This window comes from Hyperolius riggenbachi, chromosome 5 (assembly GCF_040937935.1).
Source record: "Hyperolius riggenbachi isolate aHypRig1 chromosome 5, aHypRig1.pri, whole genome shotgun sequence".
Taxonomy (NCBI): domain Eukaryota; kingdom Metazoa; phylum Chordata; class Amphibia; order Anura; family Hyperoliidae; genus Hyperolius; species Hyperolius riggenbachi.
In genome coordinates this window covers 76,253,824-76,279,544 of record NC_090650.1, presented here as the reverse complement: position 1 = coordinate 76,279,544, position 25,721 = coordinate 76,253,824, and the positions used below count along the sequence as shown (strand labels likewise).

Genomic DNA, 25,721 nt, shown 5'->3' with positions numbered 1-25,721 from the left:
CCACAGGCAACCAGGATCATTAGGGAGCCTTGCCCGAATACTCCCCTACTTTTTACATACTGGTTTAAGTGGGGAGAAAAAGCGAGTGCGTCTAATGCTACATGCTGCCTGTTCCAATATTCCCCCATCTCCCCCGCACATCACAAAGCCCCGTGGCAGTCCCCGCGAATGCACAAAACACACAATGTTTTCCATTACTATTGGCCGCGATACCTCCGGAGGCAGAACCTAGAAGTCCTGCTCAGCCAATCACCATCTAATGCAGGGTTGGCAGCCAATCCAGGAGGGGGCTTTGTAGCCCGGCGTGAAAAATGGGAGACCAGGAAGTTATAAGATCTGGAAATGCCGGTGCAGTGTCTGGTGGTCCCGGATTGTGAGCCAATAGCTGACTCCCCTCTATAGACAGCCATGCACACCAGCTCTCAACACTTCGGGCTTCAGTGCACGCGGTTCCCCATAGACACTTGCAAGCCAAACAAGTGGATCGTACTCAGCAGCAGCCAGAGACTCGCAGCGGTGCATGGAGAAATGTGTAGCAGCTTGTGAGAGCTTGGAGTCCCGCAAGGCTGATCACAGCTGATGACAGGTACACTGTGGGAGTCAAGGGCTGGAGTAGTGTGCCTTAGCTGGGGCGTCCTCACAGCATGCAGGGAGGGGGAAGCACACGCTGCGCTCCTCTCCACTCAGTGTCCCATGAGAGTTAGCCAAGCTGGGAGGAGGACATGGCAGGGGATAGGGAGGCATACTTGGTGATAAAGTGCTGGGCTTGGAAAATGGTTCCACATAAAGTAATATCCTGTGGCTGCAATCATTTACACGAACATGATGACTCACGGCATGCAGTCACTGGGTACAGGTGAGATTAAGCCTAATCTCACCTACCACCCTGGATTGTTCCTAAATTACCCACCAATGACCCTGTATTATTTGTTAAAGCACCTCTTGAATAGGTGGATGTGCGAGTGCTCCACAGTAGTGACACAATGTTTAAGTGTTTTGGGGGAAGGAGGTCCACAAGACACCCCTGCACCAAAGACACACTAGGTTAAGTATGTTTTTTTCCCCCTGGTTCTTGCCCTCTAAACCTAAGTGCATCTTATGGTCAGGTGCATCTTGTGGTCCAAAAAATATGGTAATATTAGTTTTAAGTTTTTAAAAACACCAGAATATGTTTCTTTACTTTTACTTGTGTGTGGAAGTTAAACTCCTTGCTTGTATTGTAGTTTTGCAATAATATGCACTCCTGAGGCAGCCATATTGTCTCTCTTCCTGGACTTGCTGCATGATGACTCTGCTATGCTGTGCGCGCTTCTGTCACTGATGGAATACAAAGCCTCCTATGTGATGTAGGCCAGAGAGACATTTACCTAGGAACAATGGATAGAGGACATCTGCAATGCATCTCTTCAATGCTAGGACCTACAGAGATGCTTGGCTCACGTGAGAGCGGCGTGTCCATAGCAATTCTTCATTCCTGAGGAAGAAGGTTCAGTGGCTACCACAGCAGTGTTCCTAAAGGCTGGCGTACAATAACCAGCACTTCCACTGGCATGGCTCTTCTTACAGGCAGTAATACACAGTCAGTCTAGTCAGGCTCTGTATAATATAAATGTACATGAAGACAACTTTGTATGTATGTAAAATTGTAACATGAGTAGGGACTATCTGTATATGTAAGTGCAAGTTTGACAATACTCGATTGGCCTTATCTGGCTGCCAAAATTAGGACAATGCTATAATTCTATGTGTGTGTATTTATAGATCCTCAGGGACTGACTACTGCCTACGATCTATCTACGCTTTATGATTGCTACTTGTATCAGTAAGCGGAGAGCAGCAGTGATTGCAGGATGACATATGAGCACTTTATGTACCACGTTTTGTTTAGCCTGCTGGGCACTGCCATCTCTGTGTGGGCAGCTTACTACACATCCTCCCCTCATTAGGAGAACACGACTTTTGCTTACCAACAAACTTTTGGCACTTGAAGCTTTCATCCAGCCACTCTGGGGTCACTATGTGTTTTGCCACAGATATTGCAGTCAGGAACTTGACAGTTCTGGTCACTTTGCTAGCAATTAAATGGGTACATCTCTGTGCAGAGTCCACCACTTCTCCTCCAAGAATATAGAGTCTCTGAAAAGGAAAGTTTACATACACAAGTGAAACAGGGTACTTTTAAATCCTTTTGGAAAAGAGATGGGAGTGGCTAGCACTCAATGCAGACTGGCTAGGTTCAAAAATGGATGCTGGGGATACACTGTGCTCACAGCGGCAGAACAATGGTTTAGAAACTATCCAAGAGTACAAAGCTGGGCACAGGTTTTTTTTTTTTTTTTTTTAGGTACAATTCAGTTACAACACAAAAGGTGATGACAGGACGGCCTGACAGCCATTTCACGGGTGCCCTTGCTTCGTCACAGACCAAAAGGTCAACAAACTGGAAGTTCGCCCAATACAAATGCCTAAATACAATATTAATTAACCTCCCTGGCGGTATATTAAAAACTGCCAGGGGGCAGCGCTGCCTTTTTTTGCAATTTTTTTTTTTTTTTTTAAATCATGTAGCGAGCCTAGGGCTCGCTACATGATAGCCGCTGCTCAGCGGCATCCCCCCAGCCCCTCCGATCGCCTCCGGCGATAGGCGATCAGGAAATTCCGTTCAAAGGACGGGATTTCCTGGAGGGCTTCCAGGAAACCGACGTCATGACGTCTAAGGGAGTCCCGATCCAACCCTTAGCGCTGCCTGGCGCTGATAGGCCAGGCAGCGCAGGGGTCTTCGGGGGGCTCTACGGCGGCGCGGATAGCGGCGATCGGTGTGCTGGCGCAGCTAGCAAAGTGCTAGCTGCGTCCAGCAAAACAAAAATTACGCAAATCAGCCCAGCAGGGCCTGAGAAAACCTCCTGCGCGGCTTACCCCGAGCCGAGGAGGTTAACTCACCACCAATTTAGAGCCAATTAAATTGTGTTTTTTGGGGAATTTTGGAAGAAATCGGAGTTCCCACAGGAAACCCACACAGACACAGGGAGAACATACAAACTCCATGCAGGCTGGGATTTGATGGACCCAGTGCTGCAATGCGAGGCAGCCGACCACTGTCACTGTGCTGCCCACTGCAGGCACTATCCATAAAGTGCACTGTCTGGGCGCCATACTACAGAAATCATCATCAGGAAGCAGCACAGCACTATGACACCCCCAACACCACATCCACTTACAAAACTTTCAGGTCAGGTGTGTTACCTTAATGAGGTGACAAATGTCTGAGTTATCAGACTACATACAGCTCATTGCACAAAGCTTTCTGTATAGAAATAATCTTTACCTTAACATACTGCTGAACCTGTGCTGGATCAAAGCCGGTAAACATTACATGGGGAGTCAAGTCCGGAGACAGCTTTTTAGTTGGAGGAGGAAGGTCTTCAATTCTGAAAAATACAAGCATGTCCTGTGACGCTCAGAAAATGTTTCTGTCCAATTCTGAGGCAGAAATCACAGCCTCGTTATTTTTCTACCCACAAAGTACAAGATGGTACAAGAAGGTGCCTTTAAAGACCTATGAATTTTGGAACAACCCTGAAACCCTGAAAAAAAGACGTGGGTTTACAAAAATGTCCCACAGCACGATTTTGCCTCGATTCTCCCGCTCAATCGTTTAACCGCTCGAATCTGCAGTCAATTCTCTTATCTTCCGCTCGTTTTTATTATCTTTTTCCATTCACCATCTAGTGGAGAATCTTACGGACGGGAGATCGGACATGTCGGAAAATTATCGAGCCATCTTAATGGCTCAAAATCAAGCTGTGTATTCCCAGCATAAGGCAGGGTTCAGGCTCCCTGCACACTGCAAATCCGTTTTCCGATTCCGATTCCGTTTCCGATTTTCCTTGAATACATTCAACAGAAAAACGGATCAAAAAACGCAGCATGCAGTTAAGATTAAAAATCTGAATCGGAATCGGATGTAAAAACAGATTAAAAATCTGAATCTGAATCTGATTTGCTTGCAGTGTGCAAGAGGCCTCACGCTGACCACTGAAAAAAAAAATTAAAAAAACATTCACATCCTCTTTTACATTCAAATTTGCATTGCATGCAAACCTTTTTGCATGTGATTTTTTTTTAAACCACAGCTAATTAAAGTCATATGCATGAGATGTGCAAGTTTCTTTTTTTATGCATGCAAAGTTGCAAATGCAATTTTGTGAATTTTAGCAGAAGTACGATTCTCCATTGCTCTTCATTAGAAGTGCGGCTACTAGTTTTCGCACACTGGAAATTTGCATGAGAATTTTATAAATTTTAACCCTGCCTCACTATCAAGCTTCCAATATGAGTTGCAAGCTACCCCCATGTCCTGTCCCAAAGTAAAATGCACTTTAAAATACTTTTTCACATATCACTTTCATTACATTAGGTAGTAAAAAAAATAAACAGGATTTAAAGCACTCCCTAGAAAGGATCTATAGGCTCATACACGCGTCTGATTTTTCCAAACGACCGGTCGTTTGGGCGTCCAAGCAGATCCGCCAAAACCAGCGTTATCAGCTGAATGACTGACTGTACACACGCCCGATTTTGACGTCCAAACGACCAGATGTTTGAAAAAATCCAACAGGTGTATGAGCCTTATCTAAAGATGCCAGTTGACCTCATTTGCACACTATTCTAGCAGTTGAACTGAGAAACTAATCCTTCAGTTCAGAGAATCCTCATGAGGAGATTGATTAGTCCAAAAGTTGTTGGATTTTTACCACATTCTGTAAGTCATTGCAGCATAGGAATTTGGTAATTTTTAGCACATTTTACTCTAGGACAAATTGTGTCTTGCAGGTATGCTTACACCTTTAAAATGTTAGTTGTGTGTGACAGCGGTTCTTTAAAGCACACCAGAAGCAAGAGGAATATGGAAGCATATTTATTTCCTCACACAATGCACATGGCTGTCCTGCTGATCATCTGCCTCTAATACTTTTAGCCATAGACCCTGAACAAATATGCAGAGCAGAGGTTTTTGACTAAAGTATGACTGGATTAGCCACAGGCTTGTTTTAGGTGTGCGATTCGGCTGCTTCTGTAGCCAAAAAGATGGTTCTTTACAATAAAAGTGATTAAAAGGTGGAATGTATTAACGCAGGAAGTAGTTATGGCAAATCATATAACTGCGTTTAAGGGGGCTTAGATGCTCTCCTAGCGTAGTGGCTGACTCAGACAGGAAGGGACTACATTGTGACCCTCACTGATAAGAAATTCCAACTATAAAACACTTTCCTAGCAGAAAATGGCTTCTGAGAGCAGGAAAGAGATAAAATGGGTCATCGATTTTAGCTCTGGCATACTTCAATAAATGTGTCATTGAGCGAAAATAATAAAACAGTTAAAACTTAAAAAGTAGATTTAAACATAAAAGAAAACTGGAATATCTTTAAAAAGTCATTTTTAGGAGAAGGAAGATAGATACAATCGTTTATTTCATTAGTTTCTTTTCACTTCGGGTGTCCTTTAATGGATGGCAACGCGTCTCTCCAAGCTGCTTGTTTGCTGCGGCAGCCACTGGATTATTCATGTAATGCCTTCAAGAAATGCAGTAGCTATATTTCCGCCATCTCAAGTTTACTTTATGTCCAGCTAAAAACTGCGCTCACCACTAGTATCAAAACAGCAGCCGCAACTCATCTTACTCTCTGCAGACGCCAGAAATGACCTACCCGTTACGAATACTAAATATTTCCTTACCTCGGTCGCTTTGGCTGAATAACTGGCTCGTTTTGCTTGGGCTTGAGAGGAATTCTAATACTCTGTAAAGCAATAACATACAGTTTTATTTGAAAAGGGAGATCTGAGCAGCCAGGGTAAAATGAGACTGCATAATCCTCCATACTGCTTTTCACTTTCATAATCCAAATACAAAGAAACATTTAATAAAAATGTGAAGGGAGGCCTCTGTGGAGGGTCACTGGATATGGCATTGAGCAGGAACAATATTCTTATTTCATACCTTTCAAAAAAAAATGTTATCCTTCATATGGTATCTGCTGCAGAAGAACGGAACACACTCTCTCTCTCTCTCTCTCTCTCTCTATAGTCAGCAGGACAGCTTACCAAATTTTTCAGAATATAAAATGCTCTGGACTATAAGACGCACCAAGGCTTAGATGACAAGAACCAGGAGTGAAAAACAAAAACTACTAAACCTTGTGCGTCTATAGTGCAGGGGTGTTTTGAAGACGCGCGTGCCCCCCCCCCCCTTTATTGTGTACCTCTTTTGTACCCAGTTTACTTCTTGAGACCCCATTGTGTCATCCTGTGTCCCCGTTTTTTGTCTCCCCTCAACCTCTCCTGTCGTTTCCCTACTTTTGTCCCCCATACCTCCTTGATGCGCTCTTCAGCCCCTGTGGAATCATTTGGTGATGGTTAAGTAGATGCAAATAACTGAGTTGATGCAAATTTATGCAGCTTAAAAATGAATCAATTGGAGTTTACCTCAGCAGGATTTGATTGGTTCATTTTCAACTCAAAGTTATTTGCATCTAATTGACCATCACTAGAATCATTATATGATGAACTGGTAGGGCAGAGCCAGGGTCGCACAAGTTGAAGCACACGGCTCAAGTAGGATTAGCAAGAGATGGCAATCCACACACCTAAGGATGCGGTGATATACCATGCGGTTTTCATTTCTTTTTAATGTACAGGCATTACTACCTCTTCTGTGGATATTAAACTGGGTTTTACTCATTTGAACACTTCTATTTGAGATTTTAGATACGAGGTTGTAAGCCGTGGTGGCAGTGCTTGAAGCCTGTGTTGTAACTAGCATTTGGTAAGCAGGAGAAAGGTGGGGAGGGTGTGTGTGTGTGTGTGTGTGTGTGTGTGTGTGTGTGTGTGTGTGTGTGTGTGTGTGTGTGTGTGTGTGTGTGTGTGTGTGTGTGTGTGTGTGTGTGTGTGTGTGTGTGTGTGTGTGTGTGTGTGTGTGTGTGTGTGTGTGTGTGTGTGTGTGTGTGTGTGTGTGTGTGTGTGTGTGTGTGTGTTTTCCCCTCTGCACACTGGGACTGAATGTGATTGAAATGATCATGGAGGGCGATTGTTGGAATTGCAGGCTGCACTATCAGTGTGTTTAGTTTTTAAGGTGTATATCATCATGATGAGGGCCTGATGGGGAACACTGGACTAACCATAATTGGTGAAAAGATAACGCTTCTAGATGAAGGAATAATTTTGATGAAGCGGATGCAGGTGATCTGAGGACAGAGCACTCCACAAAGGACTAATAGGAAGGATAGAAAGTTGAGTGCAGCTATACCATTTACAATTTGTCTATTTCCACATGGACTGGCTGTTTCCCATTCGGCCTTGGCTCCCGTACTGCCATGAAGCTGCAGTCCAGAGGATTTGGGTGCATGTTGCAGAAAATTGCAGCATGCCATCCAGAAGTGCAGTGCAGTGGGATCTGGACAGCAAGCCATTACATGGATAAGCAGCATTTCCCGCCCCACACACATGCAGGGAAACAGCAGATGTGCCCCACATCTGGACATAGTGGAAACCGGCCCCAAGGCAGGGAACTCACTTGCCGAAGCATTTTTATTTCCCTGGTGATTCCCAGGTCCCCGTTGTAGTGTGGTCACATATTCAAACTTCGATTTTTCGGCTGCATCGGAATATATTCTGATTATGAACACGTTTATATTGTGATTATGAACGCGTACGTTGTGAAGAGAAACGCAAAAAGCTGTGCGATTTAAAAAGGAGTGGAAAAATATGAACGCGAAACACGAATGAACAGAGATCCCGGCTGTATCTTACTATTGGTCCATCCGTGTAACAGGTACCGTATTTTTCGCACCATAAGACGCTCCTGACCATAAGACGCACCTAGGTTTGGGGGACAAAAACCAGGGAAAAAATATAAATTAAACCTGGTGCGTCTATGTTGCAGGGGCATCTTGTGGAGCTTCCCCCTAGCTGTGTCTAAGCTGCACTGCCCAGCTTAAGAAGCCCCAACTTCCCCCCAGGCCCACTAAGCCTCCTGCAGCCCTGGCAGTGTGATCTGTGTGAAAAAGGGGGCACCTGAGGGAGGCAGGAAGATCATGAACTGCAGGGTGGGTGGCCTCCCATACTTTGATCTACCTTTGACACTTGTCCCCTCTCCCGCTAAGCATCCATGACCCTGGCAGCTAAGCAGCTCCCCAGCTAAGTGACCCCCGACAGCTAAGCGGCTCCAACCTAAGTCTCTTGTGAATCAGACACCTGTGATGCACCCCGCTAACTCTCCCGACACCCCCAACACCTGTGCAGCCCAGCCCCCAGCTAACTCTCCCGACACCCCCAACACCTGTGCAGCCCAGCCCCCAGCTAAGTCTCACGGCCCCCCAACACCTGAGCAGCCCAGCCCCCACCTAAGTCTCCCGACACCCCCAACACCTGAGCAGCCCAGCCCCCAGCTAAGTCTCCTGGCCCCCCAACACCTGAGCAGCCCAGCCCCCAGCTAAGTCTCCCGGCACCCCCAACACCTGAGCAGCCCAGCCCCCAGCTAAGTCTCCTGGTCCCCCAACACCTGAGCAGCCCAGCCCCCAGCTAAGTCTCCCGGACCCCCAACACCTGAGCAGCCCGGCCCCCAGCTAAGTCTACCAGCCCCCCAACACCTGAGCAGCACAGCCCCCAGCTAAGTCTCCTGGCACCCCCAACACCTGAGCAGCCCGGCCCCCAGCTAAGTCTCCTGGCCCCCCAACACCTGAGCAGCCCGGCCCCCAGCTAAGTCTCCCAGCACCCCCAACACCTGAGCAGCCCGGCCCCCAGCTAAGTCTCCCGGCACCTAAGCAGCTCCCCCGCTAAGTTTACCGTCACCTCTGTCAGCTCTCGGAGGAAACTCTCATCTGATCCGGCCGTTTCTGTGTTAGTCCGCTCTTGCTTGTATTCTGTCTGGCGCTTCCAATCCCGGCTGCTCGCATCCCGGGTGGCGTCCTCTCTCAGCGAGACCACATGATAGGTCACATGATGATCACATTATGGGTCACACAGAGAGAGGATGCCAGCGGGGATGCGAGCAGCCGGGATTGGAAGCGCCAGAGAGAATGCAAGCAAGAGCGGACTGAGGACCAAAGAACAGCCAGATCCAATAAGAGTTTACTCCGAGAGCTGCCGGGGGTGACGGTAAACTTAGCGAGGGGCCGCTCATGTGTTGGGGGTGACGGTAAACTTAGCGGGGTGGGCGCCCATGTGTTGGAGGTGCCGGGGGACTTAGCGAGGGGCCGCTCATGTGTTGGGGGTGACAGTAAACTTAGCGGGGTGGGCGCCCATGTGTTGGAGGTGCCGGGGGACTTGGTGGTGAGCCGCTTTGGTGCCGGATGACATAGGAGGCTTTGCGGGGGAGCCACTTAGCTGCCAGGAGGGCGGAACAAATGTTAGAGGTAGATGAAAGTATGGGAGGCTACCCGCCCACCCTGCAGTATGGGATCTCTCTGCCGCCACCTCTTTCACACAATTTCCCAGTGCAGGAGAACACCGCAAACATTATTAATGGGAGGGGGCAATGCCGGGTGCTAGCCTAAAAGTACTATTCGGACCATAAGACGCACTGAGTTTTCCCCCCTACTTTTGGGGGAGAAAAAGTGCGTCTTATGGTCCGAAAAATACGGTATGTGCGATAACTCGACAGTTTAAAGTGTACCTGAGATGGCAGGGAGTGCAGTATTTATTTATAGTTACCTGGGTCTTCCTCCAGCCCCATGGGGTCTGTGGGCTCTCTCACCCTCCTCCCTGGCCGCTCTGTTCTCCAGTGGTCATCTCCGCCATTTCTACTTGCCGAATAAGTGGAGGTGATTACGCAAGTGCGGAGCGCCCGGGAGGAAGCCCACAGACCACATGGGACTGGAGGAAGCCCCTCCAGTATAAATACTACAGTAACTGCCATGTCTGGCTTCCTGTAAGGGTAAAGACTTTAAAAAAATGTTTTGTTACTTTATAGCAGGTGAATTACCTAAAAAAAAAATTACATACAAACTCACCATTAACACTTCGGTTGACACTTTCAGTGGTATTCTCCAGGCATCTGAACAGGAAACAGTAAAGAATAAATATAGAACATGATAAAATGGCAACTTTCTATTTGAAATCTTGAGAAGACCATGACAGATACAATCAGCTTTAGCAGAGGCACACAACGCCCACTGTTTTTTGGGATGCAACACCAACCAGTAGTGAAAATACTTTAAAAGTATAGTGACAAGACAATATATTCTGTGTACAGCTCTGCGTAATACGTCGGCGCTATATAAACTTAAATAAATAAACATACCGAGAAGATTCGACACCAAGTGTGATGAAGGAGTTAGTGGATCTTGAATGTTGAACGCTGTGTAGCGGCTGTTTTGAATTTGCCGTAAAGCTTCGAAGTTTCCCAGAAGAATATCGCACAGCCATGAAGCATTGACGCACGGTATCCTCCACTCTTTAGCCTTCTCATACTTCATGCCACTAGCCCTAGATGCAGTGACAAAACAATATAAATCTGACTGCTGAAGCTGGCCATTCACTTACAGCTTTCCACCCAATGTTCAAAAAATGGATGGAATCAGTTCATTCCACACAGAGAATCTATTGAAAATCGATCAGACTGCAGCGTTGCGCTGTTCAATGCAGCGCAAAGCAGGGCTGTGGAGTCGGAGTCGGGCAATTTTGGGTGCCTGGAGTCGGAGTCGGGAAAAAATGCACCGACTCCAACTCCTAATGAATTTGTAACTGTAATTAAAATAGAAAATATGATAAAATGTTCTATTTCTCAGATAATAGTCATTAAAAATAATGTATTTATACAGTATATATACAGTAATAGCTGTGCTTAGTCCACAAAAATGAAATAAACCAATCAAAATTAGTTACTTGTGCTGCTTCAATAAAGCAGTCCCCGTATTTTTAAGCAAGAAGTTTTGAATCAGGATGATACCATTTATTGGCTAACTTAGAGATGGATAAACAGTGAGCTTTCGACTTATAAAAAGCCTTCGTCGGACTGGTTCCTGACCAAAACTGAAAAACACAGCTTATATACACTGACATACAGAGGAGAATTTTTTTAAGGTCAGATATACATATCTGATTGTGACTGTATATATGATGTGTACACAGGAATCTCTTATATATACTAAATAACATCTATGCTGTAAGAATAAAGCCTGATGTGTAGCTGTGTCACTAATAGAGATGGTCAACGAGATGGAAATAATTCTGCATTGATGCTGATTTATGCAAATGTATGCACTCCCTTTGCTGATGAAATCAAATAATTTGATATGTTGTTAAAATTTGGTTTGGTGACTACAAATTAAAGGGTAACTGAGACAGATGAAAAGTAAAGTTTTATACATACCTGGAGCTTCCTCCAGCCCCCTTCAGGCTAATCAGTCCCTCGCTGTCCTCCACCACCCGGATCTTCTGCTATGAGTCCTGGTAATTCAGCCAGTCAGCGCTGTCCGGCCGCATGCCGCTCCCACAGCCAGGAACATTCTGCACCTGCGCAATAGTGCTGCACAGGTGTAGTATGCTCCTGGCGGCGGAGTGTGTGCATGCGCACTACGCCTGACTGGCTCAAGTACCTGGACTCATAGCAGAAGATCCAGGTGGCGGAGGAGGACAACGAGGACTGATTATCCTGAAGGCGGCTGGAGGAAGCCCCAGGTATGTATAAAACTTTAATTTCATCTGTCTCAGGTTTACTTTGTTACAAAGTAGTACTATACTCTACATATGCACTCCCCACAGAGCTGCAGGGAATCCACTGAGAATGCTGTGCACATTAAACACAGAGGTGTTGTCTGTCACCCATAAACCTTGTTCAGATTGTGCATGAAGAATGTGTAATAGAGGAAGAATCTCCTCATTCCCCTGCAGAGTACCTGCACATCATTCTTACATGTACCCACACTTACATTGCCTAGGGCCTGATAGATGTTCTTTGTTCCGGTTTGTACCTTTTACAAGTACTCTTACCAAGGACTAGTTTTAGTCTAAAGGGAATAAATATAGTAGTCTACATATCCTTCTCACTTCAGTTGTCTTGTAAAATTCCTAAGCGTTGGCAGTTAAGAGACGAATTTCATGTTACATACTTTTAATCAACAAAATTGTAATATGCAAATTAGAGGAGTCGGAGTCGTGGAGTCGGAGGAATCCTAAACTGAGGAGTCGGAGTCGGTGGATCTTTGGACCGACTCCACAGCCCTGGCGCAAAGGTATAGGCCACCAATCTACCATTGCTCTTGCTCCACCCTCGATTATTTTCCATTTTCCATCCTGTCCGATCAATACTTTTGATCAATTTTCAGTCAAAAATGAATTAAAAAAATTGATCGCATACACATTTTGGGAAATAGATTCCCAGCAGATGAATAAAATCTGCAAGGAATCAAATGATAGAGTGTATGGGCCGATTTGCCAAGGCATATCCAGCAATCTTGAAGCATGTTCAGTGGGGATCGTATAAGATTAAATAACACCTGAGCGAGAGGGATATGGAGGCTGCCATATTAATTTCCTGCTAAACAATGCAAATTGCCTGGCTGCCCTGCTCATCCTGTGCCTCTAATACTTTTAACCAAGGACCCTGAACAAATACTGTATGCAAATCAGGTGCTCTGACTGACATCTGACTGGATTTTCCTCATGCTAGTTTCAGGTTGGCGATTTAGGCAAAATTGATGCATGAAAGATCAGCAAAACGCCAGGCAACTGGGATTGTTTAAAAGGAATTAAAAATGGCCTCCATATCACTCTCACTTCAGATTCTTTTAAGGCCCGGTTCACACTTGCGTTCCAGGTCCGGTTTCCCCGGACCTGGAACGCACCGTATACTGTACAAACGGACCCGGATGTGAATGGTTACATTGTTATTCAATGTATCCATTCACACCCGTCCGTCTGTCCAGATCTGGATCGAGCTGCTTTCAGGATTTTTCCGACATGCAGCATTTTTCCGGAACGCAGGCTCCAGTCGCCGCACCTGACCAGGAACCTGACCATTTTCCCTGCACCATAGGAAGTGATGAGAAACGGAAGTTTCTCATCACGCTGGAAATAGGAACGGGTGCTTACGGCCCCGTCCTTTGCCACATGGGGGGGTCCAGGCATGGGCAGATGGGGGGGTGGGGGGAGACAGCAGCGCTGACAGGACAACAGCCCAGGTATGTTTATTAATGTACTGTGGGCTGTTGTACTGTGTGCGCTGCCCGCCCCCCACTCCCCCATGCCTGTCTGTGCTGCCGCACCTGTTTAAAAGTACAGTATCAGCAATCCGGAAGTGTAACTTTCCGGATGCCGAACTGATACTTTTTGTCCGCAACCTGAGGGATCCGTATGGCCCCAGTACAGGACCCGGACGTACGGCCCGGTTTCACACAAAATACAAGTGTGAACCGGGCCTAAGTGTTCAGGATACCAGTACCCCTGGGTCATACCTGATCACAGAGATACAGTACTGTATTACTAGTCACCCGGCTGCTGGTTCAAACCACATAAACAACTCGTATTTGAATAAATGAATGGCCGAATTTCTACTAACAGATTTGATCAGATTAATGGAATCCATCAATTTTTTCCAGATCGATTCCACTGATTTGATAAACGGTAAGCGGCAATTTGCCCATTAATAGGCACAACTGATCGTTTCTGATTGATTCATTCCAATCAAGGTAATCTATCAACTGCGGCATTGTACCGTTAATCAGAACCTTAAAGTAAACCTGAGATGACAAAAAAAAAACAAAACACATAACTGGGGTTTCCGCCAGCCGCCTTCAGGTAATTGGTCCCTCACTGTCCTTCTCCACCTATAGCCTATAGCTAGATGCCCCGTTAAGTTTGCGGATCTGTGCGTACTGCGCATGCCCCATTGCCAGGAGCATATTTCCTCTGCACAGTACTACAGCGCAGGTGCAGAACACTTGCGTCCGGACTGCACTAACTGGCCCCAAATAGCGGAATTACTGGGCTGTCTAGTGAAGGATCCAGGTAGCAGAGGACGACAGCTAAGGACCGATTGGCCTGAAGGAGGCTGGAGAAAGCCCTAGATAGATAGAGATATACACACATACATACATACATAAATATATATATTTTATATTTTTTTATTTTTGTCCACTGAGAGTGAGTGCTCCATGCTCAGGTTAGCTGGGCCCCAGTTACACCAGCAAAATACTTAAAAAAACATTAACGGTCTTCTAGGCACTTTGTTTAACCACTTATTCCACAAATACAGTATTTCTACGTCCTCTGTGACCTCATCAAAGCCAAGAGGACGTAGATATATACAATTTAACATTGCAGCCCTGCTGTGCCCGATTGGGAGCGCTCCTGAGCACACCCCCTGTTATTGTCAGCTGCAGTACTATTGGCAAAAGGGAACATGTTCCCTTTAAGCCAATTAGAGACCACCCCCCAGAGATGAACAATCACCGCTGTAGCCAACAGCGGTGGTCCTTCCTCTCTCCCCCTCCATGGCCAGATCACCTAAAAACTATATAATAATAAGCACCCTCTCTCACCTTACCTTGTTCTAGCGATCAGCCTGCAGCCCAAGCCTCCGATCCCCGCTCTGCACTCAGCCGCATAATGCTGAATATCCGGGTCACGGCTTGATGATGGCATTACAGGGCTGAGTGCAGATCGGGCTGCAGGCTGGTCGCTAGTACGAGGCAAGGTGAGAGAAGCTGCTTGCTAATTTCCTTTAATGATTTGTGCATGGAGGAGGCTGCTGAATTGGGGGGAGGGGGGGCATCTTACAATTGATTTGGGGGGGAGAGTATATTTAAAAGGGGGGGGGGGAATCTTGGGGAAAATATATAGCCATTTATCTATACTGGGGGCATAAAACTGGTGGCATGTTTTTTATCACAGTAGCACTTTTTATTTTTTCTCCCTGCTTTTCCCCATTAAAATGCATAGAAAAGAACATTTTTCTTGGGATCAAATATCCCCCAATGAAAGCTTAGTTTGTCTTGAAAAAATGATATATAGCTCATTTAAGTGTTGAGTAGGGATGAAGCTATTGCTGATTAAATAGCTCATTTAAGTGTTGAGTAGGGATGAAGCTATTGCTGATTAAATAGGGACACAGCTAAAGCGCCAAAACTGCTCTGGTCCATAAGGGGAAAACATGGTCTGGATGCAAGGTGGTTACAAAATCTGCTCTGAATTAATTAATGTGACCTTTCAAATCACCTGCAATTTGCTTGTGTCATTTGGATGGTGTAACATTTGTCAGCACTAGGCCACTGCACACATTATAGCAAGCACAGGCCATAACCATAAACCTGCCAGTGTACTCACAAGCAGGGTGATTTAAAAGCCGGCTCTAAAAAAATGTGGATATGAAATTCCCAGATAAGGAGGGGGAATAGATGAAAAGCTGTCACTTACTCCTTACAGATGAGGACGGTGTTGCTGCGGCACAGATACCCAGTGTACTTGGAGCCTGCCAAGTAGGCCATTAGCTTCAGGTCATCCCTATCGCTATCAACAAACCCAGTCACTGAAACGATCTGAGAAGAGAAACAGAACATCTATCATAAAGCTCATGTAGTGACACAAAGCAGATTCATATTTATAGAAGGATGGTCGATATGGTAAAACGAACACCTTGTTAAAGCTGTGTTTTCCAAGATAATAATAAAGGGTCACTCCACTTTGATACAAAAACAAAAACACAACAACAACAAATAAGCCTACATAAACAAACCATGCCTATACAAGTCATTTTATATTTTTCCGACTCCGTAAGCAGCTTCTAGAATGTTCCATTTTTTTTAATAAAGCTTTCTGGAAACCACAACCCCAGTACATGTCCTGGTGCTAAAGAGACCAAACATTCTTCCGCTAGTTTCACTGGTTCTAAGTCAGCAAAAAAGCAGGAAGTTAACTGTGTAGCTTCCTCTACCGCTTGGAAACTTGCTTCATTTACTGCAGTGACACAATCATTTCATAGGACAGGGGGATCCTCACATACGTATGGAGGATGGAGAGATTTATGCAGTCGAAATAAAGCAATTACATCTCAGTAACCACAAAGCCATGCAGGGCACATATCCCAATGTCTCACTGTAAAGCATATGAGAAGTAGAAAGGGGATTTTTAAAACCATTAAATCTCATATATGTCGGTGTAAGTTAGCTTGCTAAAATACTTAACCGATATCCCCGGCAATGTTTCTTAATAAACATATTCACATACTTTTGTCTGTACAGCGGCTGGGACATGGACTGCGTATCCCCCCCACCCCACAATCATCCAGAAACTGGCCCGCCCCCGGCCACAACCCTCCCCTGGGTCAGCAACATTGACCCGGAAGCAGTACATTGCAATGGCCGCCGCGTCTGCGCGGTACATAAGGCTGTGCATGCGCCTGTTGATCAGCTAAACTTTTCTGACTGAAAATTCCCTTCCTAAGGCTCCCTGCACACTGCAAATCCGATTTGTGATTTCTATTTTCTCATCCATCACCGCAGGCCCTTCGCTCTGTCGTCACAATAATAGAGCTCTGTCAGTACTCAGAAAAGTTCATAAAATCAGGGCCAGATTCCCCTACTTTCAACTCCATTATCATCCTGTATCAAAGGCTGACAACTGAGATGTCCTACTGGATGATAGAACAGCAGGAGGCACCTTTGAAAACAGAAAACGCACTGAGCCAAATACACAAGAAACACTATAGGAGAAGTGCAGCCAACATGGTTATCTGAGCTACGCCACACACGCACCCTACAGTGCTTGCATTCTAACAGCATAGTTTATTACGATTGTGTGTGCTGCAAGCTCCCCATTACAGCTAAGTCTGGGATCTGTAACAAATATCTATTGTTGCACCAACCAGCACGTGTAACAATACCCGCTGGACCAATGCGGAAGAAGACGGAGGACACGTGGAAGAGGGCACGGAGCTGTACAGCGGCAGGAGGTTGCTGTGCACAGCAAGAAGATAAATGGATCGGCACCACCAAGATACGTTCAAGGCTCTTTTATTGAGCACAGCAGTAACAGACGCTGTTTCGGGCTAGCAAGCCCTTTCTCAAACTGCTCACCCAGTGAGTTTGAGAAAGGGCTTGCTAGCCCGAAACAGCGTCTGTTACTGCTGTGCTCAATAAAAGAGCCTTGAACGTATCTTGGTGGTGCCGATCCATTTATCTTCTTGACTACAGTGGTCCCAAGAGACACTGGGACGGGATTGAGGCACACCTCTACATGCTGAGGTGCTTCTCACTTCACCTACTTTGGCTGTGCACAGCAATGCAGGAGATGGCAATGGAATGAGATCGACGCCACGCAGTCGGGGGACTCAGAGCTGTTCAGCAGCAGGAGACCGCTGTGCCCAGCTATACAGGAGATGGCAATGGAAGGAGATGGAGACCACGCGGGATGAGGGAACTGGAGCTGTACAGCGGCAGGTGGCCACTATGCCCAGCTATTCCAACCCCACTGGAGGAGAAGAGGGACGCCTAAGAAGATGACCAAGAAGAAGATGGATGCATAGACAGCTGGAGCGAAGTGAGAGGAGCACAGCAGCAGGATAACTGTTAGGTTCTGTTAGTGTAACGTAGCTTAGTTAGGAGGGCAGGAGGTGGTTAGTGTAGTGTATAGTCTAGTGTCTAGATTAGTGTAGTGCAGGTGGTAGGATGCAGCAGGGATTAGTGTAGCTTAAAGACAGTTTTGAGGGGGGGTAAAAGGTCCATAAAATGCCCCTGCACCGTAGACACACCTAGGTTTAGTTATATTTTTTTTCCTGATTTTTGTCCTCAAAACCTAGGTGTGTCTTATAGTCTGAAAAATACGGCATGCGTTTTCCTTGTCTGCTGCGCAACAGTTTAGGGCTTAGGGTTGTCTTTAAGTGCCCTGGCAGAATAGCAATGAGAATATAAAACACTGCAGAGTGAACAAAGTATTTTGGAGGCAACAGGATATTGACTTCTTACGTGTTGAGAGCACGGCTTCCCTCCTGGTGGGAAGGCTACAGGAAAATGGAGAGCTCGATGAGGAGGCACCATCTTTTTCTTCTTCAGCACCGTGTTCAGCCAGTGAGCAGTGATGCAACGTTTTCGCTCCTTCATTGCCTATTCATTAGAGAAGCATAAAACACCGCTTTATAAAACAAGTGGTATAGAGCCATGTAAGAATTGCTTGTTGGGAAGGTGGTAATTACACAACTTCTAACAGAGATGCATTTTATTTTACTTCGGATAATAAAAGTAAATCAGATCGCTCCACACAGGCAATAAAAACAACGCTAGTGCTGGAGTCAAATTAACAAAAGGTTACGGCATTTAAATGGGAGGCATTAAAAGGTTTACAAGATGAGACTTAACAAGCATAATTCCCTTCCTTCAGCAGGAACAAAATGGAGAGGAAGGCCTGAAGATGTTCTATGTGGCTCTGCCTTTGACATGGGAAACCAGGGTTGGAATCCTGGCTAGGGTCAGTACCCATTTATAGTTACATAGTTATTTGGGTTGATAAAAGACATACCAACCAACAGTAAGAAGTCCTTGGGCAAGACTTCCTAACATTGAAGGGTGGCCCCTTGAGTGCTCCCTTAGTGACTTCAGCTCTTGAGCGCTTTGAGACCAACAGGGCTATACAAATGTTAGGATTATGTTAGGAGATAGTCAGGCTAAGACTCACCTGGGCATACATGCTACTGACTTGGCTTTCACACAAAAGATGGGTGCAACGACTAGAAAGGGTAGGATCGACTGTGCCTCCGTGTGTCTGAATGATCTTCAGGAGAAAACAACAACAAACTATTAAAATACAGAAGGAACTAGAACAGAAACAAATCCCCCTAGTGGCTCATCTAGATCTCAGATGAAACAAAATCAACTATCAAACTTAATAGCTGGCACATAGAATATGCTACTATGTATGCTAATATGTAATTTTATCAACTCATTTGATAGCACTTAAAATTTCAGTTTCAAGATGTTCTGTTCAGTCGCTGTAAAAAAACAGACAAATCCAAGTTAGCAATAGGAAATCATTTCTTTTATGTTTGCTCTGGGATATAAAACTACTTTTTTTTGTTTTTAATTCTCAATTTTTAGAAGCAGTGATGCAAGTGCGTTGCCGTATGAAAAATACAGTATTACCAGTTTGTGTCTAAATATGAAACCTGGTTGAATTGTTTTAACTGATTAACAACTAGATAACTGTACTTTATAACTAGCTGGTGGCACTGTGACCAATTAGTGGGAAGGGCAAGGAGGGGGCGTGTGCAGGGCAGGCAGACACAGTGTCATGGACAGAGTGAGGTGTGCGCATGTTGGAAGAACACATACAAAGGTTATTAAAAGCATAGTCTATGGATCTTCAAGCTACTGATAATCCCCCAAAATGATTTAAGATTCAGATTTAAAAATATGCCACATTCATAAAAAAATAGAGAAGAGAGGCAAAGCAAGACACAAGATGAGCAGAGCCACACCCACACCACAACCATACCTCACTTTATACATGGCCTTAAAGGAAAGGTTTAGGGAGGGTGGTTAAAAAATAAAAATCAATTTCCACTTACCTGGGGCTTCCTCCAGCACGTGGCAGGCAGGAGGTGCCCTCGCCGCCGCTCCGCAGGCTCCCGGTGGTCTCCCCGACCTGGCCAGCTGCCAGATCGGGCTCTTCTGCGCTCCAAGGCCCGGCACTTCTGCGTCCCACACCGGCGCGCTGACATCATCGGACGTCCTCCGGGCTGTACTGCGCAGGCACAGTAGTTCTGCGCCTGCGCAGGCACAGTAGTTCTGCGCCTGCGCAGGACAGCCCGGCGGACGTCCGATTACGTCAGCGCGCCGGCGTGGGACGCATAAGTGCCGGGCCTTGGAGCGCAGAAGAGCCCGACCTGGCAGCCGACCTGGCCAGGTCGGGTCGGCCACCGGGAGCCTGCGGAGCGGCAGCGAGGGCACCTCCTGCCTGCCACGGGCTGGAGGAAGCCCCAGGTAAGTGGAAATTGATTTTAATTTTTTAGCCACCCTCCCTGAACCTTCCCTTTAAAGGATACCACAACTGACATGTGGCATAATGAGATAGACATGGGTATGTACAGTGCCTAGCACACAAATAACTATGCTGTGTTCCTTTTTTTCTTTCTCTGCCTAAAATAGGTAAATATCAGGTATGTAAGTGGCTGACTCAGTCCTGACTCAGACAGGAAGTGACTACAGTGTGACCCTCACTGATAAGAAATTCCCCCTTTTTTATCTCTTTCTTGCTCTCAGAAGCCATTTTCTGCTAGGAAAGTTTTTTATAGTTGGAATTTCTTATCAGTGAAGGTCACACTGTAGTCACTTCCTGTCTGAGTCAGGACTGAGTCAGCCACTTACATACCTGATATTTACCTCTTTCAGGCAGAGAAAGAAAAAAAGGAACACAGCATAGTTATTTGTGTGCTAGGCACTGTACATACCCATGTCTATCTCATTATGCCACATGTCAGTTGTGGTATCCTTTAAAGAGGAACTCCAGTGAAAATGTTAAAAAAAAATAAAAATTTAGTCAGTGTATGCCCATTGTAAAATCTTTACTCTCCCTGATTTACATTCTGACATTTATCAAATGGTGACATTTTTACTGCTGGCAGGGGATGTCAGTGGAAGGGGATGCTGCTGGCTTTTTTGGCAGTTGAAAACAGCTGTAAATAGTAAAACAGCTGTTATTTCCCACAATGCAACAAGGTTCACAGACAGGAAACTGCCAGGACCACGGTCCTCAGTGTTTCCTGTGGGAGGGGTTTCATTACAATATCAGCTATACAGAACTTTCTGATGTAAAAGGGGGTATCAGCGACTGATTCGGATGAAGTTCAGTTTTTGGTCACGGTTTCTCTTTAAAGTTAGACATTAACAATACCATTCCGTGGCCGACCGGTCATTGGTAGGAAACGATCGGACCTGCCCATTAACTGTCAAATACCCGCTAGCCAATTCAATCAGATTTTGGCCTCTTGCACACTGCATGCATTTCAGATTCCGATTCCGCTTTTTAATCTGTTTTTACATCCGATTCCGATTTTTAATCTTAACTGCATGCTGCGTTTTTTGATCCGTTTTTCTGTTGAATGTATTCAAGGAAAATCGGAAACGGAATCGGAAAACGGATTTGCAGTGTGCAGGGAGCCTAATGCAATCGATCAGTTATTTGGATCGATCCCGCCAATCTGGTCACATTAGTTAGTGGAAATTCGGGGCATTAATGGGCGCAACCGACCATCATGATCGATCGGCCCCGGGATTGTGCAGTTAATGGGCACCTTCAGACCAGGACAGGAATACTAGTCTATGACTATAGTAGGGATAAGATTGCGAGCTCTTCTGAAAACAAAAAGCAACTTACTCGCTTCCATGTTGCAAGAAGCTGCTTATCAGACATCTGTTCTGGGTAGTCAGCTATAGCGAACACACAGCCAGCCAAGAAGTAGTCTTCAGGAACTAATGTGAAAGAAGCAAAGGGACAAGCCATTAGTCAAACCGTGTATCACACTTCAAAACACATGAAACTGAAGGTAGTATTTTTTACATCGTATGTGTTGCACATATTTGTGCTGATCTAATAAACAGAAAATTGATGAGCGGTAGGTATAAGACCTTTATGCAGACTTATTCAGCACAGCAGTGAAAACAAGACATCCAGAATATAGTCACTTCGACAACCAAACCAAATCATCGGCTTACTGCAATATAAGGATAGAATATAGGCACTAAAAGCATGTAAGAAAAGTAACACAAGCACACCGCTTTCGGACCGCACTAATTGAAATCTACACCTTATTTGTGACCTTTTATCCCTGCCAGGGCGTGGATTTTCATTTACGCACCGCACGCTCCCGTGTCAGAGGCCAATGCTGTCATAGCGACGGCAGAGTGAGTGGGCTTTAGCGACTGGTGAGGTCCGTGCAGGGCGAAATTGAGGAACCCAGTTTTTGTTCCAGCAGTCTCTGGTCCTTAAAGAGACTCATAGATCAGTGTTTCTCAACATTTTATTGGTATGTACCCCTTTTAAAACCCTGTACTCACCAAGTACCCCTTAGCATAGTAAACATTAGCACAAGTACCCCTTGACAAATATATATTTAAAGCTAGTACATGATAATTGGTTCTAAACTATTTCCAAGCCTTTACTATTGCTTTTAAATAGCTAAAACACTAATTTGGTGTTTAAATAGGATTTATCATTTTCTACAACTCTAAATTTGTTATTCTTGGTTAAGTATATAAAGCCCGAGTACCCCTTGAAACTATCAGAAGTACCCCCTGGGGTACGCGTACCACACGTTGAGAACCTAGGTCATAGATGACTTCATATAATAAATGTATACATACCTGGGGCTTCCTCCAGCCCCAGTTGCATGGATGGCTTCCACGCCGCCGTCTTCAGCCTTCTCTATCGCCGGTACCCAGTCTTGTAACTTCGGCCAGTTTTACGCATGCGCAGCGACTCCCTCCGTCTCTCCGACGCCTGCCTTAGGCATACGCAGTACAAAGGGAGTGCACTGCGCCTGCGTCAACTGGCCAAAGTTACAGGACCCGGTACCAGCGATAGAGAAGGCTGAGGACGGCAGCACCGGAGCGATCCATGTGGATGGGGCTGGAGGCAGCCCCAGGCATGTATAAATCTATTATGTTAAATCATCTCTGAGTCTCATCAAATCGGAGCAGTTAGCGACCGTTTACTGCTAATCACTGGCGATCAGTAGTGCTTTTAAATGCACTACTGTAATGTATATGGCAGTGATCTCACTGGAACGATTGCCGGCAATTTGCAGTAAATGCAAACACCGCACGCAGCACCTTTCATCGATTTTTGAGCGAATGCAATGTTGAAGTGCTAATCACGATCGCTCAAAACCCATAAAAATACACAGTAAAAATGGTGAAAAACTGCAGCCGCAAAATGCTAGTGATAATCGCTAGCATTTTGCTATCCCCAGCGTGAACTACTAAGGGACCAGAGACTGCTAGTACTGAAGTGGTTAAGCACACTGTTACATTAACAATTAATCTTGCTTCATCAACAGAGAGGATTCCCAGCCATATGAAGCCAACTTACTTTCCTGAGATGGGTCATGTCCATGCAGCTGCTGAGACTGAGCAGGCTGTTGATTAATAGCCTGCACCTGCTGAGACATCTGACCTAGCTGCTGCGCTTGATTTTGCATCTGCCGCTGCTGTAACCGTTGCAGCTGCTGTTGTTGGATCTGCTGCTGAATCTGCTGGAGGGTAGGCTTTTGTTGTTGAACCTGTTGGTTCTGGAGCGGAGGCTGCTGCAGTGATGTCTGCTGAATCTGTGGTAACGTAACGGTCTGAGTCTGCTGAGGTTGGAGTGTTGCCTGCTGTCCTTGCGGCGTTTGCGACTGCTGCATTTGCTGTTGCTGCAAGGTTGCCTGCTGAATTTGTTGCTGCTGCTGCAGTGTTTGTTGCTGAATTTGTTGCTGCAATAATGACTGCTGCTGCATTTGTTGTTTTATTTGCTGCTGTTGCTGAAGCTGTAGAGTTTGTTGTTGTTGAAGCTGTTGCTGCTGAGCAAGAGTCTGCTGCTGCTGCAGCATTTGTGATGGAAGCTGGTGCTGCTGGTGGCCTTGTGCCTGAATTTGGTGTTGAAGTTGGATATTATGCGTTTGGAGCTGATGTTGTTGAAGTGTCTGTGTTTGCAACGGATGTTGCTGTTGAAGTGTTTGCGGTTGTACATGGTGTTGCTGCGATAATGTCTGTGTCTGTATCTGATGCTGTTGCTGAGACTGTGCCTGTATTTGCTGTTGCTGCAAAGACTGTGCCTGCATCTGGTGCTGTTGCTGAAGATTCTGTGGCTGCACTTGCTGCTGCAGCGCTTGAGACTGTATCTGCTGCTGCTGTAAAGCTTGAGTTTGAATTTGCTGCTGCTGTTGTAGGGCATGCGAGGAAAGTTGTTGCTGTAGAGCATGAGGCTGAATCTGCTGCTGAAGGGCGTGTTGCTGCAACTGTTGCTTCTGCTGAAGAGTCAGATGCTGTAGCTGCTGCTGCTGAATCTGGATGCTTTGTTGAATATTCTGCTGCAAGACCTGGTTCTGTTGTGGTTGGACACCCGGTTGAAGAGCCTGCTGTATGCTCTGCTGTTGTTGCTGTTGTAGTGTTGGCTGTTGCATGTTCTGCTGAAGCACCTGTTGCTGAATAGCTGGTTGAAGCGACTGCTGTTGTTGTGGAGTCTGCTGACGTTGAAGGATTTGCTGTATATTCTGTTGTTGCAAGGTTTGCTGTAGATTCTGCTGCTGAATATGTTGTTGTTGTTGTTGTTGCTGCTGCTGCTGCTGTTGCAACTGCTGAATCTGCTGCTGCAGAACGTGCTGCTGCTGGAAGTGCTGCATTGTTTGCTGCTGTGGGCGATGTAGCTGTTGCTGAGGGAACTGCAGCTGAGTAAAGTGATGTTGTTGGTTCACTTGGGAAAATTGGTGCTGTGGGAACCCTTGCTGTGTTAACTGCTGATGCTGCTGTTGTTGCTGCAGCTGCATCAGCTGTTGAGGCTGAAGTTGCACCAGAGGATGGTGCTGTTGTTGTGTCTGATGAGATTGCTGCTGCTGCTGCAACAAATGTTGAGCATCTGGTGTTAAAGACTTCACTTGGCTGAACAGCATAGTGTTCGGATGACTCTGCTGGGGGTGGTTACCTTGTTCTAAATTTTTTGCAGGGGCAGAAAGTGTCTGTAAAATCTAGAAAGAAAAAAAAAAGTCACTGGTACAAAATCTGAAATCAACAAACCAATAAAATGCAGAAAGCAAACAGGCAATTAAAGAGGAACCTTAACGACATAGTAGAATGTAGTTAATTATTCAGTATACTGTCTTTTACGTTAAATATCCTCTTTTCAGCATCAGAGACACTGACTATAGCTATATAATGCTGAATATTGGTATGTAGACCCGCCCACTCACTGTTTATTATGCTGGGGCACAGAGAGCTTTGGAAGGGGGAGACCTGATGTAGCCTTAAAGGAAACCTGAAATAAAGCCACGACAACAAAAAATAAAACATACATACCTGGGGCTTCCTCCTGATCACTCAAAAGCCATCCTCTTCTGACTCCCTGTTCATCCGCAATTGGCCACGGAAAGTCCTCAGGCCCGGGGCCAACTGCCCATGTTCGGCTTTGCTGCGCGCTCCCGCTGCATTTACGTTGCTGGGATCATTCAGTGCCTGTGCAGGAGTGCACCTGGCTGGACTGTGCCTGCTGGAGGATTTTCCAGGGCCAGCTGTGGGTGAACAGGGAGTCAGAAGAGGACGTCCTCTGAGCGATCAAGGCCAGGGGAGGGGTATGGAGAAAGCCCCAGGTAGCCTTTTGTGTATCTACTGATGTGCTAATAAAATTGAAGATATATTTTATACCCACCCTCGGTGTAGCTGGACATCCTTGTTTTGCCTACATGTCTGGAGATCTATGATCCCTGCTCCCTTGGGTTATGCTGCGGTGGTGACAGCGTTCCTACCTTTTTTATTGTAGCCCCATCTCAAGTACACTTTAATGCTCCAGACGCACCTGGTTTAGAATATTTTTAATTGGTTTTGGTTCCCCCCCCCTCTAATTTTTCATTTGGTTTCCCCTTCTAAACCTAGGTGCATCGTACAGTCAGGTGCATATTACATAGAGAAAAATATGGTAAGGCAGAAAAACACTTGCTGGAATCATGCACGTTTTGCTGTGGACGGCCCAATGTGCGTAGGCCATTG

General features: G+C 45.8%; 1 protein-coding gene across 1 annotated transcript in view; it reads right to left on the bottom strand.

The window, feature by feature from the left end:
• The window catches only part of PAXIP1 (PAX interacting protein 1), a 77,811-nt gene that overhangs the window by 7,128 nt on the left and 44,962 nt on the right, over window positions 1–25,721 (bottom strand). Inside the window, exons 7-16 of the mRNA XM_068235886.1 lie at window positions 23,074–24,706; window positions 21,361–21,455; window positions 18,664–18,759; window positions 17,958–18,095; window positions 15,412–15,533; window positions 10,298–10,482; window positions 10,008–10,051; window positions 5,737–5,798; window positions 3,326–3,428; window positions 1,968–2,136 (exon numbers count right to left, since the gene is read on the bottom strand). Coding sequence (XP_068091987.1) covers window positions 1,968–2,136; window positions 3,326–3,428; window positions 5,737–5,798; window positions 10,008–10,051; window positions 10,298–10,482; window positions 15,412–15,533; window positions 17,958–18,095; window positions 18,664–18,759; window positions 21,361–21,455; window positions 23,074–24,706 — 2,647 coding nt within the window. The remainder of the gene's footprint in view (window positions 1–1,967; window positions 2,137–3,325; window positions 3,429–5,736; window positions 5,799–10,007; window positions 10,052–10,297; window positions 10,483–15,411; window positions 15,534–17,957; window positions 18,096–18,663; window positions 18,760–21,360; window positions 21,456–23,073; window positions 24,707–25,721) is intronic.